At 32.9% G+C, this 20,176-nt stretch overlaps 4 protein-coding genes across 4 annotated transcripts; 2 read left to right on the top strand and 2 right to left on the bottom strand.

Moving 5' to 3' along the window:
* The first annotated feature begins 347 nt into the window (after positions 1-347).
* Positions 348-6,240, top strand: LOC131025275 (WAT1-related protein At1g70260-like). The gene is made up of 7 exons (XM_057954974.1): positions 348-736; positions 931-993; positions 1,097-1,213; positions 3,937-4,198; positions 4,573-4,731; positions 5,292-5,443; positions 5,774-6,240. Exons 1-7 carry the CDS (start codon positions 528-530, stop codon positions 5,928-5,930), a joined length of 1,119 nt encoding a protein of 372 aa, XP_057810957.1. The 5' UTR covers positions 348-527; the 3' UTR covers positions 5,931-6,240.
* A 775-nt stretch (positions 6,241-7,015) lies between these two features.
* Positions 7,016-7,814, bottom strand: LOC131025274 (MLP-like protein 423). Its single transcript, XM_057954972.1, has 2 exons — positions 7,582-7,814; positions 7,016-7,438 (listed from the first exon to the last, which is right to left on the bottom strand). The coding sequence occupies exons 1-2, from the start codon at positions 7,766-7,768 to the stop codon at positions 7,170-7,172; spliced, it is 456 nt and encodes a 151-aa protein (XP_057810955.1). The 5' UTR covers positions 7,769-7,814; the 3' UTR covers positions 7,016-7,169.
* Positions 7,815-10,707: 2,893 nt separating this feature from the next.
* LOC131026162 (xyloglucan O-acetyltransferase 2-like) lies at positions 10,708-12,288 on the bottom strand. The gene is made up of 2 exons (XM_057955931.1): positions 12,253-12,288; positions 10,708-12,032 (listed from the first exon to the last, which is right to left on the bottom strand). The coding sequence occupies exons 1-2, from the start codon at positions 12,286-12,288 to the stop codon at positions 10,932-10,934; spliced, it is 1,137 nt and encodes a 378-aa protein (XP_057811914.1). The 3' UTR covers positions 10,708-10,931.
* A 1,441-nt stretch (positions 12,289-13,729) lies between these two features.
* LOC131025273 (uncharacterized) lies at positions 13,730-15,887 on the top strand. Its single transcript, XM_057954971.1, has 5 exons — positions 13,730-13,948; positions 14,079-14,243; positions 14,413-14,493; positions 15,482-15,605; positions 15,712-15,887. The coding sequence occupies exons 1-5, from the start codon at positions 13,821-13,823 to the stop codon at positions 15,757-15,759; spliced, it is 546 nt and encodes a 181-aa protein (XP_057810954.1). The 5' UTR covers positions 13,730-13,820; the 3' UTR covers positions 15,760-15,887.
* The last annotated feature ends 4,289 nt before the right edge of the window (positions 15,888-20,176 follow it).

Below are 20,176 nucleotides of genomic sequence, written 5' to 3'. Positions count from 1 at the left end.
AAAATAGGAACCATTTGCAGATCTACGGTCAATTCATTACCTTGTTGGATGAATTCATGATCCTGAGTTCGAATCTCATATATAACAAAAAACTTATTTTACGTAATTCGTACCTTTATACAACAAATTCATACGTGTTCCAACATAAAATTCATACATTTTTATTGGTTCGTATTTTTTATTTTAAGAACTATTTTTATCGTAGCCCCTCCCTATATATATATATAACTTGTATGAATATGTGTATGCATATACATATATATTTAATAAATAAAAAATTTGTGAATATATGGTCTTCCCTAAGTATGCATGGGGCACCACACGAGTTGCTCAGTCCCCTTTAAGTAGCTTCACACTTTCATGAAAGGTTATGCTTCATTTTTCTTCTCTCTCTCCCTTTCTCTCTCATCCTATTTTGAAATCACCGATATTTCAACAATAAATATACAGCAATTGAGATTGAGAGGGAAGAAATTAAAACTGAAACACGACACAAGTGGAAATATCTAGAGAGAGAGAAGAGAGAGATGGGCGGCAGCGGCAGCACGAAGGCGGCGATGGTGGAGGCGGCGCCCTGCGCCGCCATGGTGTTGGTGGAGGGCTCCATTATAGCATTGACTATAATGGCTAGCACCGCCATGGCTCGAGGAATGAGCCCTTTTGTGTTTGTGGTCTACACCAATATTCTTGGATCAATTATTCTACTCCCTTATTGCTTCTTCTATGAGAGAGAGAGGTATGCATCTCTCTATCTCTTTCTATACATACCTCGTACGTATGAAATAAGAACCATTTTCAATTCTTAAGTCGTGAAAAATGAATTCTTGATTCAGGGTTCGAATTTCATATATTTTTTTAAAAAATTTCTATGTGTTGCATGTAATAATTATTCACACTAAGAAATTATATTGATTTAATTGTTTTTGTTAGGTCGGAGGAGGCGATCTTGACCTTCAAGTTTCTGGTGCGAGTGTTCTTGCTTGGCTTTATAGGGTTTGTTTTCGAATTTCTTCTTAATTATAAATTGATTAATTTAATGTAATACTTGTTTAAGGTTGTAATATATTTTTGGTGTGTAATAAACATTTATTTGCAGGATAACTATAGCTCAGAATCTAGCATATGTTGGTTTGAGCTACAGTTCTCCCATTGTGGCGTGTGGCATGGCCAACCAGATTCCTGCTTTCTCTTTCATTCTAGGAATCATCCTAAGGTTCTCCTCAATCTCTCTCTCTCTCTCTCTCTCTATATATATATATAAATTCATTTTAATGTACAAACTACAAATAGCTTGCACTCAACTTATAAAATAATTACACTTCACCTATAAAGTATTTGTACTTTAGTGGTCTTGGGTTCGATTCCCAAAAGGAGCATAATTACGGTGCAATTTATTACTACGAAAATGCAGATACTTCATACGTTAAGTGCAGTAACTTTGTTGATTAAGTGCAAGGCTTTTAATTTTTATATTAAATGGGCTTGTACTGGAACTCAACCCTATAGTTAATAATCAAATTAAATAATTAATAGTTTAGTTTTTAATTATTAGTTCATCCCACTTGCACCAAATTTAATTAGCTACCCAACATATATATATGATGACTCAAAATGAAATTAAAGTCCAAGTTCATCAATGATTCATTGATTAATAGTAGTTGAAATGACATATAGATAATATGTATATGCAATAAAATAATTTTTAATTTATTCTAGCACACGAGACATATATAGTCAGAAATAGTAATACTAACTAATATACGAGAAGATACCTTTATTATTTTTATGAGTATTTCTATCATATCATTCATTTTTCGTATAGGGTGTAATTGAATCGAGTCGAATGGAATAATGGTGTGCCAAAATTTAATTTATTTAATATCGAGTCAAACTTTGTTTACCGAATATTTTGAGGTTCACAAACTTAATCAAACTTATACGAATTTTTTGAATTTGTATTTATATTCAAAATGTTAATTAGTATTTTCTTGAGAATAAATTAAATTATCTCATTCAAAATAATAAATATATTAAATATTTTTTATAACAAACATAGTTAATTAGAGATTTAATACAAATTGTTAGTATTAATTTTAGTAGATAAATACAAGTTGTACCTACTAATAATTTATATTTTTCAAGCTAAATCATTTAATTAACAAACTTGTTCACTAGCTAATGAGTCGAATACTACCAAGTTCGACTTTGATTTATTTATTTATCTAACTTTTCTAAATGAATTTGAATAAATTTTTTTTCGAACCGAATTCTGAATAGTTTGTGAGCGACTTGGATGACTTGTAATCCTATTTTTTTGGGTTTAATTGTTGACTATACGTATGCAAGATATCACGTGTGTGAAAACATTAAAAAAATAAAAATATTGTTATAATTTGGGAGTGTGATTGAAAACGTCATGATAACTTGTTAACAATATTGATAGCTTCACACATACGTTGAGGTATAAAATAGAACTAATATTTAGTGATATAAGAATAAAATATTTTATAAATATATTTTGCATCTACTAGAATGAAGTATATGTTGAGTATCTTGGAGCCACACGAGGGAATCAATTATGATTCCAATTTTCCAAAGTGTGTATGCCACAAATATATATATATATATATATATATATATATATATATATATATATATATTAATTAATTATGGTTCATAATTAGGTTGGACCACTAGTATCTACTGGTATCTTGGGATTTTTCTATTTAATTAAATAAATTAGTTATACACAGCTAATATATTGGTGGCCATATTATTTCAAACATATGGCACATATCAATAATATTGAAATAAGAAATTTATTAAATTTACCATAATTCAAAATTCTAGTGGATTGGGATATTTCTATAATTAAGAGCCCCTAGTGGAATCATAATTGATTTTCAAAGTATGTGAGCCACATATTTTGATGGCAATAAGTTGAAAATCTATATGTATCTTGGGTGTGGCTGCTCTTTTTTTTTTTTTTTTTTTTGCAATCTTTTGCTTTTCTTACTTTTTTAGATTTAAAACTATTTGATATGTTGTCCCTTTCACTAGGGCTGCTTCTTTTAATAAAAGAAGAAAATAATTCCTCTTTTTATATATCAAGAAGTTATATGGTGATATTTCTAGTTACTCGACCAAATTAATATTTTTGAAATATTTATATATTTATTATCTTACAAATATTGGGCTATGAAACAATCATTGTTTGAGTAAGTTGAATGATATTTATTACATGTATCATGCATGTCGGTCAGTGGGGGTAAGATTTTAAAGTTGATTAAGTAATTAATGATTTGATACATATTGTTGTTTCTATCTTAAAAGGGCCAGTTTAATTTCCTTTTGTCTAGACTTAATTTGGACTATATACATATTCTTGGAATTTCACCTACTTATTAATTAATAGTAGAAGTATACATACATAAATATTCAATCACTATTTTGTACCATCAATTTAAATCGGGTTCCTATTCATTTTGCTTTCTTGACTTCATCGTTTACTAAGTCATATAGTAATTAATTAGATGAATAATATATTATATGCGTCAAAAATAAATTATAACTCGATAATAGGATTTCACTACTTAAATATTTCTTAATTTAATTAGTAAAGCTATATCTAACTCCGGTGATTGGATGAATTTTATAGTGAAATGTCACGATTATAAATTAACAATAAAAAAATGAGCGGGCCAAAAAGCCCAAAACTTCGGACTTTTTTGCCTCAAAGTCTGATAAGTCCGGCGGACCATCTGAGCAGGTTTGTTAGGCCTAATTTTTTTTAGCCTCAATTTTATCGAGCTGAACCAATCCTAAATTCGGGTGGATCGGGTCGAGCCGACCCAATTTTACCAGCTCAAGGACTCATAAGTTCAATTCTGTATCTTACCCGAAAAATATAAATAACACTTCTAAAATATATTTCAGGACCATAAAATTCAATTGGAAAAGCTCAGGCAGCCAAGCAAGAGTATTAGGCACCTTGATATCTTTCGCCGGAGCAATTTTAGTCACTCTCTACAGAGGGCCCACCATAAAAAACCACTCATTTCCCTCTCTATCTTTTTCGGCGTCAGCAGTGGCACCGCCACGTCTATTCGTCTTCTTAGCACCGCATGAAAACTGGGTTCTTGGCTGCATTTTATTCGCAGCTTCGTCATTCACTCTAGCCATTTGGAACATTGTTCAGGTATCAGTCATTTGAACCTCGTCCTATATATATATGACAAATAGTAATGTCTCGACGTTTAATAAGTTATAAATTGATACACAACTTTTCAATATTTTCATACTTGCATCACAAGGTAACACTTCTAGCACCTGAGATTGATTTTCAGGTGCCAGATGTGAAATGTATCACCTTGTAGCGTGATTATAAAAATGTTGAAAATGTATTATATATTGGAACATTTTTGCAAAAATGCTAAAATTGGGACATAAACTGGTATTTAACCTGTAAAAACATATATTTTATATAGTTTAAATTTCCACTTCAGCTTATCAATTAGTGTAAAATTTGAAACAACTATTGAGTAATCTTATTGTTATTTATTGTTGAGTCAGGTAGGGACAGTGAAAATGTGCCCAAACATTATGAAAATCATCTCTTTTTATAGCTTATTTGGGACGATGCAATCAGCTGCGGTTGCCCTTTTCCTAGAGAGAAATCCTAGTGCGTGGAGACTCGACCTCAATTTTGAACTCTTAGTCATCGTGCTCACGGTAAAATCTATTTATAATTCATGAGTTATTATTAAAAAATATTTCAAACTATAACTTTTTATCTGAATTTACAAATTGTAACTATAACTTGAGCTTATCTATGTCGTTCAGTTTATAGTCTAACTTGAAATTTCGGCTAACTATGAGATGACGTGGCTCGTCAAAATTGACTTAGCAATTAAAAAAAAAACAATTAATTACATCGGATTTTTTAATCTCTACATCACCTCCCAAACGTCAGATTTCACATCAAATTAAAACACGAACTCTTAAAGTGAAACGGTGACGTTTGGGAGCTGAGATATGCAGAGATAAAAAATCTGATGTAATTTTTTTTAATTGTCAAGTCAGCTTCTGACGTTCATGTTACCCCTTAGTTGGCCGAGATTTTTGACACGGACTATAACTAAACAATGAAAATAAGTTCAGCCTAAATTTATAATTTTAGTAAACTCGGATTAAAAAGTCAATATGAGATCAAAATTCGATCTATTTTTTAATAATAATTTTTAATACATTTGTTTTGACATTAGTGTTGTGTGTTTTTTGAATTTGAATAGGCAATTTTCAGCAGTTTGATCCGTACAAAAGTATTGATATGGTGCACGAGATGGAAGGGCCCTTATTTCGTGCCTGCATTCAAACCCTTTGGAATTCCATATGCAAGCACCTTCGGTTGCTTGCTCTTTGCGGATACTTTCCATTTTGGGAGGTATGTTTTTCGACACGATTTTATTCATACTGCATCTCGTGAAATATAGTACACTCTCCGTTTACAAAAAAAAAATTATCACTTCATTTATAGTAGTAGGGTCCACACGATTCCGTTCATATTCAAAAGTAGGTCCCTTCATCCATTAATAATTCTGTTAATATTTTATTAAAACTCGTGTTATTCACGATGTGGTAATTTTTTATGGACGAAGGGAATATTTCGAAAACACTTATTTCTAAATTTAGAGAATGGGAACATCTACTGATTTCTTGTTGTCGAAGTTAATTGAAATTGTGATCTCAAACAAAGAAATTGTGATTAATGTAGCATGTTGGGAGCGTTCGTGTGTGGCGTGGGCTACTACACCGTGTTATGGGGAGAGGTCAAAGATGGCGAGACGCAGCGGTTAGATGATAGGCGCAGCGATTCATCTACGGCTGAGAAGGTCCCTCTTCTTCAAGATAGAGATGACTGCGAAGTATGAGATTACGATATCAAATCAAAGAAGATGGATTTTTTGTTTTTTGGCTTCTTCCTTTTTTGTGAATTAATGTTCACGATGAGTTTCTGGGATTCTGGATTGTATATACATTTGGAAGGGTTAGTTTTTTAGGATCCTCCATATTTTTTTATATGAAATGATCCTTTTTTTTTATTGTATAGTAGTATAATATCACACGTTGATATCATTGTAGTGCTTGAAAATAATATTCCAATCATGAGTTGTATATTGTAAATCAGATACTCTATTGTAATTTTGGATATTATTTTATATCAATAGTGAGTTGTGATTGCAAGTTGTATAGAATTATTGGCATTTAAATATATCAATTTTAGGTGTAGCTAGTTTATTTTTGGAGTCAGGGGATTTTTTAGGACAATAACTTATGTTGATTTGAAAATTAGGACAAAAACTTTTGGATTTGTAAAAATAGGACACTAATTTTTTTTTGAGTAAAAATAGGACACTAATTAATAAGTGTCGTAAAAATAGGACATTTCTCGGCCAATAATTGGCCGAAAAATGTCCTGCGGATGCAACACTTATTAATTAGTGTCCTATTTTACTCTTAAAAAAAATTAATGTCCTAATTTTACAAGTCCGAAAGTTATTGTCCTAATTTCCAAATCAATCTAAGTTACTGTCCTAAAAAACCCTCGAACTCTTATTTTTGCATATGAACTTTGAGATGAGTAAAATAAATAAATGAATTTTAATATTATAATAATTTTACCACAAATTCAATTTCAATAAATTTATAGAAATCCTCTCAAAACAATGTCGTTTAGAGATGACCTACACATCGACATTCCGACTTATCAAATCAGCTTTAATTTGAGCCAAAAATAAATTGTGGTAGAATTGCAATATTAAATTCATGTATTTTTTTTATTCATTTCAAAGTTCATGTGCAAAACCAAATTACCCCAAAATTGATGTATTTATTTGAATTTTTTCTCTCTCTCTCTCTCTCTTATATCTCATGAATTATGATCAGAATCATGATCAAACTTACAAAATCATATAAAAACCATCTTTTCCTCTTTAACATCAAAGTGAGGAATTAATAAAATCAATAAATTAAACTTTGATTTTTATATAATTTGCAAATCGACGATCCTCGTCATAATTCATGAGACACGAGTAAAAAATAATATAACGAAAATTTATTACTGGCATGACTAGCTACATGTCAACACTGTTAATGAAATCTTGAATAATTCATGCCTTGAGAAGATAAGTATCCATATCCTCAAAAATCTTAGCAACAAAACCTTTGAAAAAATCAGGATCTCCAACTTCTGCATTTGCCTTCTCAAATTCAACTGAATATTTAACCAAAGCCCCATCACTTTTGCTGCTGTTGCTCACACATAACATGGACTTGAAACTCTTGTAATTTTTCAAGATTTCACCTTCGATAAAACTGTAACTTAGTAATTTCTTATCTTCATCCACCATTTCAACCCTCTCCTTAGTGGGGGCCATCTCTGCATATAGGGACGGAGTTAGGATTTTAAAAATGGACGGACAAAATTATAATTTCATATATAAAGAATCGGAAAAAAAAAGATTAGGGTTTACAAATAATGCAATTGAGTTCGAGTTTGAGTCGAGCTTGAGCTTTATTTACCTGGCGACTTAAAAGTACACACGAAGATTGATCCGGCCGAACTTCCGTCACCCTCGATCACATCGATCTTTTCGTAAATATGTGGCAAAGCTTTGGGGAAGAATGTAATGAATTCTTTTAGGTTTTTCCATAGCTTTTCTGCTGAGGTTTTCAACTCAATATCTAGTTCAAGTTTGGAAACAGCCATTGTTGCAATTAGTGTTTAATTTTTTGAGAAAGAAAATGTGATGCTGGTGATCATGTAGAAGGCATCTATATATAGGCTAATCCAATTCTGGAATTGATGAAACATAGGTTGATTGCTTTATTTTATTAGTAGGCACTATCACATATGTAGCTAGCTTGGATGAATAATGTAATCTACATTTTAGGTGGGAAGAAATATTTAAATCTTAATTGATTAACTGGCGGCTTTTAGGCTTAATTATGCTCAACTGGTCTACAGTGATAGCTATGGAAAATCAATTTAAATTTATTAAATATTAGGGTTTTTTTTTTTATGGGTTATGGTATTAAGGATGCATTTTGTGTAGCTCAACTTTGAAGATTTAATTTGGAAGATAGAAAAATGATTGATTAATTGTTACTATTATTTTTGTCATGCTAGAAGAGATGCTAATATAGCAGCACATGTTTTGGCTACTTTCGCTATTGAGTCTCAAAGCGACGTTATTTGGAAATCAGATTATCTTTCTTGGCTTCTGAAGATTGTAAACTCCGATTTATCTTAATATAAGTTACGTTTGGCCCAATAAAAAATGTTACTATTATTTTTGTTTTTTGAACGAGAGATATATATAACACAACTAGAATGAATAATATATATATTCTACCTTTTAGGTGAGAACTTTTTTTTTAATAATAATTAGGGGTGCAAATTTGGGTACCCGCGGGTACCCTACCCGCAAAATGCGGATATCCGTGGGACAAAATCGTCCGAAACCCCCACCCTCACCCCTCCCGCCTACATGTTGCGGGTACTCGAATACCCGCAGCGAGTATCCGCTGTGGGTATGAGGGTACCCTCATTTTCCGCAAGTTCTTGATTGTTTTTAATTTTGCGGGTTTTTTTGTCCCGCTGGAGGGTATTTTGTCCCGCCGGAGGGTATTCTTGTCCCGCAATGTGCAGATACCCACTTTACCCGCGGGTATTTTAGAAAAAAATTGAAAATATCATTTCTTTTTCATCGATTATCCATAAAACCTGTGATGGAGAAATAATAATTTAATTATTAATTAGAATTTTTTTTGAAAATATCCTTTCTATTTCATATTTCCAAAAAATTAATTAATAATTATAAAAATTATTTATTTAATTAAAAATTACATGCGAGTACCCGCGGGCATACTCGTAGTTTTTAAGAAAACAATACCCGCACTCTATCCTCTTCCTTGATTTCACCGGTATCAGGTACTCGATACCCACGCGGGTATCGAGGCGGGTGAGGGTATAACCGATACCCGCAACCCGAATTTACACCCATAATAATAATTATTGCGAAATGCGGCTGAGGAGAGTATATTTAATTGAGGAGCGATTATGCTTCTGACCATTGACCAATAGGAGTGCCGTAACGTAGAGGGGAATTATTCTAACTATACTAGATTATAAACTTTAAATAAAAAAAATATAAATGGAAAATAATTATTAAAATAATTATTAGAGAGATCAAATAAAAATATCTTACTATTTAAATGTAAAATATTATAATAAAAATTAAGCATATGATTAAAAAGACTGAAATATAAAATAATGAATTCTACAAAAATAAACTATATTTTGTTTTTTCTTTCAAAAAAAAAAAAAAACTATTTTGCATAATACGTAGTAGATATACATATACTTCTACTTCTGTATATTATTTTCGCTTTTTACATACTTCAACTATTAACTGATCATAAGTACACATTTGGATAAATCGAATTAACAAGTATAAATTGTCACAATCTAAATCCAAAATTGCAAGGTGTGATTGCGATTCATCAATAATCATCGGTAGCTAGATAACGATTGCGATCCTCTATCCACAATATTTATCGATTATAGCATCGTATCTTAATTATTATTAATTGCAAAATACATAATATTTCACACATAAATGAATAAATATTGTACATAAAAATACAATGTATTATGTGACTAATCAGGTATCCCGTCTTAACCATGCATAAAATGCATGTATTTTTGTGTGTAATGTTATGCATATTTGTATTTATACATATGTATTTTTGTATGTAAAGTTATGCGAAAAAAAAAACCCCCCACCACGATATGAACCATGCAAAATATGCATGCATTTTTGTGTACAAATTTATGCATAAAAAATGTCAGTTTAAAAAAATTAAAATAAAAAATCGAGGGTGGGTGGGGGAATGGGGGGTCAACGATGATAGATATTTGATACAGTACAAAATGCAATGCATCATTTTGTGTACAATGTTAGCAAACTTATGCATCAAAAACATGTCAGCTTAGAAAAAATGATTTGTTAATATCTGAAATTTTATTCCGATTTTACCCTTGCGCGAATTTTGACGTAGAATGCCTTGTAAGTCTCATGCCACTAGTCGCGTTTTTGGAGCGCCACATAAATTTTGAAAACTCAATAAAATTTCAAGACGTGTCGCGCTTTCTTAATGTGTGAAAATACATAAAATAATTTATTATTATACAATTAGTATAGAAGATTATAATTTCAATATAATTATGGAATGAAGACTAATTGATAATTAATGAAGACTAATTGATAATTAATTTAGGAATTAATATTTTATTTAATATTCTCGTCCAAGGTGAAAAATCCTCCTCTTTCCATCATACCTCACTAACCCATGTTTTAGATCATGCAACTGGAATATGCAAAACTCATTTGAAGATCATGAATATTAATTGTTGGGGGACGAAAAGAAAATAAATCTCTTAAAAAGTCTTATTAGATATGCCTATATATAAATGGTTACCAAAAAAAAAGATATGCCTATATAAATACAAAATCAAGTGCCCCATATATCTTTTTTCTTGGTAATCCATGATTCATGCCACACATATCTTTACTACATTATATATACTTCTACTTCCAACTTCCATCAACCCACCATCCAATCCACAAATACAAACAACCAATTAATTAAATCCTAATTCTTATTGCACATTTCAATACGAAAGCCTACCACTACTTACATGCTCTTTGCACTAATAAAATAGAACACATATTAAAATCTCAACCAAAAAAATACAAGACCTAGTCTAGATTCAAATGAAAAATAACCCTAATCAAGAAATCACGATCCTAGTCTCTTGATCAAATCCGATCTCATCTAAAAAAAAAAAAACCTAATCAATCAAGAAATCACGATCTCAACCTCTTTATCAATTCCAACAAAATCTCATTCCACGCGTCAATTGGGCCGGGCAGGCACCAATGCACGCAGTCGTTCTGCACGCGCTCGCCCACCCCGTTGGCAAACGGGTACGGGTTCATATACGGGCCGGGATGCCCGTCGGGGCGGAGCAACGCCATCTTCGAGACATCCAAAGCCTCAAACCTCACCTCCAAATTCCCCAACTCCCTAGCCCTAACCCTAGCCTCCTCCACCCTCTCCACCCCAACCCTCCTCATCTCCTCATTCATCCCTTCTAGAACCTTCTCCCCCTCCCTAAACGGCGTCGTCCTCGCGCACGCCCCGACCCTGTCCCAATCCCCCTCGAAATGCGCCGGCGTAAACGTCGTCAAGATCACATCCGTTTTCCCCCCTCTCTCCGTTACGGTATCAAACGCCGTCTGCAAAGCCCTTCCGAAAACGCCGTAGAATCCGATCTCGGTGTGGTTCTCGCAGTAGTGGCAGCCCAAAACGACGTCGTTTTGATAGTAAACCGCCGTGTGCAGGAACCAGTGCCCCGCCGAGAAAATGATAACATCCAAATCCTTCAAATCCGCCGCCCAAATCTCGTTGGCGGAATCCAAGAACAGCTCGTTGAAGTTTCTCTCAGCCGATTTCTCAACCCCCCTCACTAGAAAAGGCGACCAATAAATCGAGAATGTGGCGTTGTGCGATGCGATCCGCCACCGCCGGAACTTGTTGTCCTCGCCGTCGGCGTAGACGAGGCGCGGCCTCGCGGCGGCGGCCGTCATGCAGAGGAGGGACTCCAGCTGGTTGCGGGCGAGGGAGTCGCCCACGAAGGCCACGTGCTTGTTCGCGACGAGCTCGAGGAAGGCGGCCGGGTCGAACCCCGGGAGCTCGCACCGGCTCGGCCGCCACCTCCAGAAGAGGAAGCCCCGGTCGGGCCGGCCTCGCGCCATGCAGTTCTGGCCGGGTTTGATCGTGTCGCACGTCGTCCCGTTGTAGAGCGGGGCCGTCTCGCTTGGGACCCACTCCCCCTCGGCGTAGTCGCATGGCGGTGCTTTTCTAGAAACTTCTGCAAGGAAATGATCAGTATGGTCTGATAGATGCTACATCTGATGAAATATGAAAAAAAAAAATATATGTATATATACCTTGAGGGGTAGGGGTAGGGGTAGGGGGAGGGGGTGGGATGTGGTTGGAAGGAGGGAATTGATTGATTGTGGGAGAAGAGAAAGAAAAGGGATCCAAATAAAAGTGAATTAGGAGAATGGGGAAGATGACATACAATGGATAACACAATAATTTCTTTAGCAAGGAGTGGTGCACTTCCTCAATGGGAGAAGGATTGTTTGATGATCCCATTTGCCTTCTCTTTACAAAAAATCTTTCCAATCCATCATCAAGAACAAGAGAGAGAGAGAGAGAGGGAGAGAGAGAGATTTCGTCAAGGTGATCTAAGGGAATCCCATAATGCATGGATGGCCAAGTGATGCTTTTAAATAGTATCCTTTGATATTTGAGATTTTTTAAGGTTGAAAGAAAGAAGGAAAGAAAATCTTGATATAATCTATATATATATATATGTGTGTGTGTGTGTGTGTGAAATAATGTGATGTTTTTTTTTTATGGGATATAATGTGATGTGGGTTAAAATGAGAGACAAAAACATGTTTAAAATTAAAGAATTCGGTGTGGGCTGAAGATTTTTTGAGTGGTCATAGGTAACATGTGATGAAATGTATCTTTTTTGGGCCTTTTGATTGGTTGGTGTTGTTGGACTTATTTAATAATTTCACTTCGTAGGGTTCACGAAAACTTAAAAGAAGTCTTTCAACAATTGCTTTTTTTTTTTAGGGAAAGAAAAGAAACGATTTTTTTTATGTCCACGTACATCTGTTAAATTAATGGTATTTCTCATTACTTCCCAATTAACAAATCATGTGTTAATTTTATAAAATATATATAAAATTTTAATATGTGTCAATTTTATATTGTATTACCGCTCCACTTATCATATATAATTATATATTATCAACTATGTATATATCGTATTTGGAGGAAAATTAAGGATTCATGTTTACTCATACATACTAATTCTTTTTCTTTTTTTTTAAATGGGTTCATGAATCAATTTTATACTTTCAAAGATAAATTTTTAGGATTAACTATTGAATCTATCTCAAACTTTATCAATTCTATATATCAATCTTCAAAGTTTATCAATTCTATATCAATCTTTAACGACTATATGAGTTTATCATCAGAATTCACTGGAACGATTATTTGTGACACGACATGTCAGACGATGACCCATTATTATTACTCTTTTTTCGAAAAACAAGTTTATACAAGGATCTTAATATTCTACTACTATCTTCGTTCCTCAAATATGTTCCTTTATTTTTTTTGTCTATTTTCAACACATTTTTCTAACTTATTTTTAAAAATAATACTACTAACTATTTATCTTTACAATCTTCACTTAATATGGAACTTATTCTCCACTCATCAAATACACAACTAATTTTTATTAAAATTTGTATCACCCTCTTTAGAAAGATATTTGAGCAACGGAGAGAGTATTTTTTTATTATTATTATTATTTGACTTAATTAATAAAGTTGATACAAATTGAAAAGATTGAGATACACTTGATAAGTTTAAAAGATTGAGATATAATTAATACAATTGCTAAACATTGTAATAAAATCGATAAATTTCAAAACATTTATCCTCATTGACTACATAACTCTAATGTCGCTACTACATATTAGCGCTTTTAACTACTTCAAAACCACCTTAAAGAATTAAAGATTCTCTCTCTCTCTCTGCGCAATACAAAGAAGAGAAAAAATCAATCGCGAAAAACATTGCAAAATTTCAGTGGTGCAGCAATGGAAGCTCAAGGTCAAGGCGACGAATTTGCAATTGGCTGCATACTATCAATCAAAACGACTCTCGGCGAAGAATTCCAAGCACAAGTCATCTCTTTTGACCGCCCTTCCAACCTCCTCATCCTTCATATCCTTTGCCAAAAAAAAAATAAAAAAAATTACAATATTTAAATAATTCAGACTCCTATTTATGCATCTACGCATGTTTGTTTTCTGTCTAATTTTTCAAAAAAAGTTCTTTAACTTTGAAAATTTACAAGAGGAATCGAAATCTGGGGCAGGGCCGAAGAGGAATATTAGGTTGCTGAAGGCTAATTACATTAAAGAATTCAATTTTTTAGGTCAAGGCGACGACCCACTTGATGTGAAGAAGTGTTTTCTCGATCTCAATACTCTTCAGTCCAAAGAAGAGTCTGCTATTAGGTAATGGCATCAATTCAGCTTTTGGGTATGCAGGTTTTGGGATTTTCTTGAATTTTTTTGAACTATTTAGGGTTTCTGGGTGTGGTTGATGTACAGTGGATTTGGGGGTTTTTAAAATTTTGATTTAGTGTTTTTTTAATTTTATTTTTTGTGGGTTTTGTGATTGTAGACAAGCGGAGGCTGAGGCCGAGAGGATTGGTGTGGGTGTTACAGCTCAAGCTCAGAGCCTCTTTGATGCTTTGTCCAAAACGTAATGTGCCCTTTTTTTCCCTAATTTGAAATTTAACTTTTGATTGCTCAATTATTGGAGATTAGCTCTTCTGTTAAATTCATTACCTTTTTCTTGGTCAATGTTGTATCTTTGTTCAAGGCTTTGAGATAGTATATTGTTTATAGATATGTTAGCCATTAGAAATCTGTAGATATAGATGATTATATCAAAATGCAGATATAGATATGTTTTTTTAAGCACATTTGATATAGATGATATGTTAGCCATTAGAAATCTGTAGATATAGATATGTTTTTTTAAGCACATTTGATATAGTCTTGCCCTATTTCTGATTTGCATTCTCTGGTTTGTTGATTGTTGAGTTTTGTCGGCTAGACGTAGCTACAGTTTGGTATTTACATTCAGATGAGTGTGTCTTCGTGTTGTCTAGTAAGATGTTAACCCGTGGCACGTCTGAGGAAAAAAGTTATGCTCTTCCTTAGCAAGAGTTATATAGGAAAGTGTGTCGGTCTGTAGGTAGCCGGACCTATTGGAATATGTCCAACGAAGTAACACGATACGTGCTGAGGTGGTGATGGATACCGCTAAATTTTGGATGAAAAACAGCCTTTTCGTTCGTTAACTGTATCGTGTATATGAATCTTCTCATGGTCCACTCAAATTCGACTGATGGAATATCGAATAGTGAATTTTCTCTGATCTCTTTAGGCCAAGTTTAGAAAATCCGGAGATTGTTGATCTTTAGAAGAAAAATTCTTTACTTTTGTCATCTAAAGAGAGTTCTGCACAATTCCAAGACTTCAGAGCTAAGTGCTTCCATCTTAATAATTTCAATAAATCAAATGAAACTATGTTTTTCTTCGTTTTTCCTTTGGATGAATGCACTTTCCCCCGATTTTCTCCATGTTGATCTATGTAAGCACGAGCTGTAGAGAGCGTATCTTGGCACGTTCCACAGACTGTAGATGAACTCTCTCTTACACTAATGTCGTTTTTATGTGTGCAGACTCCCGGTTCGCTGGGATAAAAGCACGATTGTTGTGATGAACGAAGTGCGAGTGAGCAGCCCTTATCTCCCCGAATCAGTTACTGGAGGAACTGCTGCTGCCAATGAACGGGTGCGAAAAGTGGTAAGGAGCTTCGGAATGTGTCAAGATTTTGATTTTGGAAATGCCTTTTTTTTGGTCGGATTATGCTACGTTCGCCTCTCTTATACCCACGCCTCTTTCCGTTCAGGTCGAGTTTGAGAAGAAGAGACTGCAATCTCGCTATGGCAGTCAATGAAGGAATTTTGTTAAGGTAATTCTAGTTTCTGTGAACCTAGAGAGAGAGCATGACATATGAGGTAAGATGGTGTAACAATTATATCAATTCTCTCTGATTTTTCACTTTTATAAGATTATTATTCTGAAGATTTTGCCCATGTTTTTTTAGAGTTACAACTCACATACACGTCGTGATTATACATACGAACGTAATTAGCATAAATGATACTCCCTCCGTTATTATTGTCCAAAAACTTTTGAAAAAGATGTAAATTGATTAAAAATGGTAGGACCATCACCTTTTGAATAATAATGAGACAATTCAAAATGGTAAGTGAGACAATAATAATTGGATGGAAAGAGTAGTATGTATTTTAATTATATTCTCTATCCGTGAAACATCTTTCTAGGGGAGGCGACACGAATTTTAATAAAAATTAGTTGTGTATTTGATGAATAGAGAAGAGGTTCCACAAATTAGAAAAAGTAATGATATACAAAGCGATGATTGTGACTAATGGATCAATTAAAATTAAAAATGGCGAGTCCATTAGTGGCAAGTGGTGTAAATATGTTATAACTGTAAGGATAATAGCTAGTGAAATTGTTTTAAAAAATGAACTAGGAAGATGTTTTGGAGACGGACAGAAATAAAAACAAAGTATGATGTTTTAGGACCGAGGGAGTATAATATCTATGTGCATTTATGTATTTTAATGTGTTGAAATTGGGGGAGTAATCGAATCGAGTCGAATCGAATAGTAGTGTGCTCAAGTTTGTTTTGTTTAGTATCGAGTCGAATTTCGAACTTTGTTTATCGAAAATTTTTAGGCTCACGAACTTAATTGAGCTTATATGAACTTTCTAAATTTATAATTATATTAAAAAAATTATTGATTATTTTCTTTTGAGAACAAATTATTTTATTACAAATAATAAATATATAAAATTTTCAATTAGAGATAAAATACAACTTGAAGCCCACAACTAGTAGGCTTTTGCTTAAGTGTATATGGGCCAAGTCTCAAGCATTTGAAAAAGAAATCTATAAAATTTGATGGGCTTATGGGCCGATGGGAAATGATTAGCCCAATTAGCATGAATTAACATGGATTTACTCTATTTCTGTATACGTCTCCATTTTAATGGGTCAAAATTGGAATTCAAATTTATGAAATTTTTTTGACTTACCTCACGTTGAGATGGTTTCATATAAATTTTTGTGTAATTTTTAATTGTGACATCTAGGGAAATTTCAGTAACATATTCAAATTATTATTTAACAATTTCACTTAAATTATCATCCAAATCCACATCATGCAAAAATTGATTAAAAAAAATGGGCGAATCAACCAAACAGACACCAACCATGTTGCATGAAAAGGACATTACGACTAAATTAGGCATACTTGAAAAAAAAAAAAAAAAAAGAATGTTTTAATTATTACACTTGACTGTCTGAAAATTTTAAGGCAAGAAGTGAAAATTGCCATGAAATCATCCTTGTCATTTAGCAGGCAAAGAAAACCGACTGTCCACGTGTCGTCTCCTGATTGGTTGAGTCCATAGTCATGTTCCTTGCCTAACCAATAATTTTGATTCCTCAAAACCACTTTATCTCACCTGCATGTAATTGGAATATCAATATCAATATCACACATCTAAAAGGTGATCAAAATATGTCACCTTTAAATTCTCATTAGTTCGTGCAATTTTTTTTACCACTTAAAAATTTGAAAAACCCGCAATCACTATCTGAATGTATACGCGATAAATTATCATTATATCGAAATAATTTCTACGACATACTTGATTTAGAAGAATAAATTATTAGAGCACTCACAATGGTTACACGATAGCCCTATCGTGTAAATGTGCTATCGTGTAACCATTGCGGGAGAACATTACACGAGGGCTACACGTTCTATCGTGTAGCCCATTTGTTCATTGCGTGTTTCACACGCGCCATTATCATGTAAGTTATCGTGTAACTCCACTGCAGCATCTTTACACCATGTGGTCCCCCATCATAAAGTAGGCTATCATGTAACCCCATTGCGGATGCTCTTATTGTATCGAAGATTATTTATACGTCAGACTCAATTTAAAAAGGTGGTGATGAAATTTATGCGTTCATTCGACAATTGGCCACTAGAAGCCAATGTTGCCTATGTGGAATGGTGCTTTTTGAGTGGGTAAGTAGGGTGAAATTTTGGAAAAGAGATGTCGAGTTGTCCCATGCTTTTTACACTTTTAAATTTTGGTTGCAAATGTGGTTGATGGACTATGTTTTCAACATGAAAGATGGGGTTGTGTTTGTAGCAACATATGACATGTGGATAGGTTCATGTTGATGTCTTATCGAGTATGCTTTAGAATAATACTCCACAAATATGTGTTGTCACGTGCAGCAATAGATGTACAAATTTTTAATAGAAGAGACTATAGTTTGAGTTTCATATATAAGTATAGAGTGAAAATAAAAAGAATTAATCAAGTATACAAAGAGCAAATCGTGTGAAAATTATAAAAAAAAATGAAAGTTTGTATTCATAGAGATAAAATTTTTAGTTCATGAGTAAAATGAGGGTAGATTAAAGTTGAGGCATTTGCAAAAATGCCCTTTTCTTATAAACACTTGTAAAAATGCCCTTTTTCATAAGTGAAAAAGGACATTTTTACAAGTGTTTATAAGAAAAGGGCATTTTTGCCTATTAACACATTAAAGTTTGTGTATTTAGACGAGTATATGTAGGGTTAAGTTATAGTGATATTGATTATTTTTGTGAGAAAAGAGAATAACGGATAAGCTAGTGTATAGAGTTGAATAAGTTGCTTGTAATGCAAATAACTGTAATTCAGTTAACTAGTGAATTTTTGCCTCTTCTAGGATTTGAACCCAAGGTGAATGATTATTCGTGGATTACAAGCAGCTTATTCGATCCTATATATTGACTTATTTATTCAATTTTCATTGCATCATTTCTCTCTCTCTCTCTCTCTCTCTCTCTCTATATATATATATATATATATATATATATATATATACAAGTCCGTACCTAACACATGATCAACATGTTGCTGCCTAGGGCCCCAAATTTTTGGGGGCCCATTATATGGGCTAAAATGAAAACACTTCTTAAAATATAAATAATTTTAAGCCCTTAGATCATCAAGATCTATGGTGGATTCGTAACCCTGTTGGATGAATTTGTGGTCCTGAGTTCGAATCCCAAAGGTAGCAAAAATTTATTTTTCACAATTCATAACCCTGCTGGATGAATTCATACGTGTTCGACATAGAATTCGTACATTGAAAAACGTTTTTATTTTTATTTTTATTTTAAGAAGTGTTTTCACGGCAGCCCTTCCCTATATATAACAATAAAATAGAATTCCAAAACATATGCTAATATGCAAAATGTAAACTCTTTTGAATAATTGGCTAAAAACGATTGTGTTAATATATCATTATTATATCGTCAATATAAAAGAAAATTATAAGGGTCCATTTTTTAATTTATACTTAGGACCTTGTGAGATACAGGGTTGGCCCTGTATATATATCTACACACATAATTTTTTTGTAAACTCATCTTACATATCAAGATTCATAAGATGATTATATTTGGATCTAACACCAACAAATTGATTATAAATATGCCACAATATATGTGAGTTTGAATTCAAATTACAAAAACATAATCGATTATGAATTTAAATTGTTGCTTCTTGCTATATTTGTTTACTTGGACAATGATAAAGTTTTGGATCGTTTTCTCGAGCTGATCGCCTGCTAGTTGACCAGTAACATAATGATTACAAAGTAATCGTAGATATTTTTTCTTAAATCAGAAGATAATCATAACTTGGTCAAAAGAAATAGAAGAAGAATTCCATAAACTTATACACACTTAATAGTGTATAATTTTACTTCATGGACCCAAGTCTCTTTCCAATAATTAATCAATTATTTTATGTCACGCGAGAGATGATCGACATAATTAAAGATAGATTCTTTGTGGATTAGTTTATATATTGTTTTTTCTCAACAAGAAATACAAACATCCTGTATTTTATATTATATATCTTGGCATATGCTTGGATAATTTAGTGCAAAATAGAATTGCTTTATTATTATTATTATTATTAGTGCAAATTATATACATGAGATGAAGTAGGAAAAAGAAAGGGAAAATTACAATTATTTTGAGAAATTTTTGTTACATATACATGACATTTCCAAGTATTAAGTGTGATTTTCCAAAAATAACCAATACCACATAAATGCATGTAGACAATTAAATTTGTCGTCGAATTAAATCATGCCACGTGTAAATTCATGAATTAAATATTCAATTATATTTTCTATTTTATTAAATGGGATTTTATTCCTAAATTAAATAGATATATAATTAATATTTAATATAAATGAA

Source organism: Salvia miltiorrhiza, chromosome 5 (genome assembly GCF_028751815.1).
Source record: "Salvia miltiorrhiza cultivar Shanhuang (shh) chromosome 5, IMPLAD_Smil_shh, whole genome shotgun sequence".
Classification (NCBI taxonomy): domain Eukaryota; kingdom Viridiplantae; phylum Streptophyta; class Magnoliopsida; order Lamiales; family Lamiaceae; genus Salvia; species Salvia miltiorrhiza.
The sequence above is the reverse complement of the archived record's forward strand: the minus strand, read 5'-3'. Positions and strand labels throughout refer to the sequence as shown.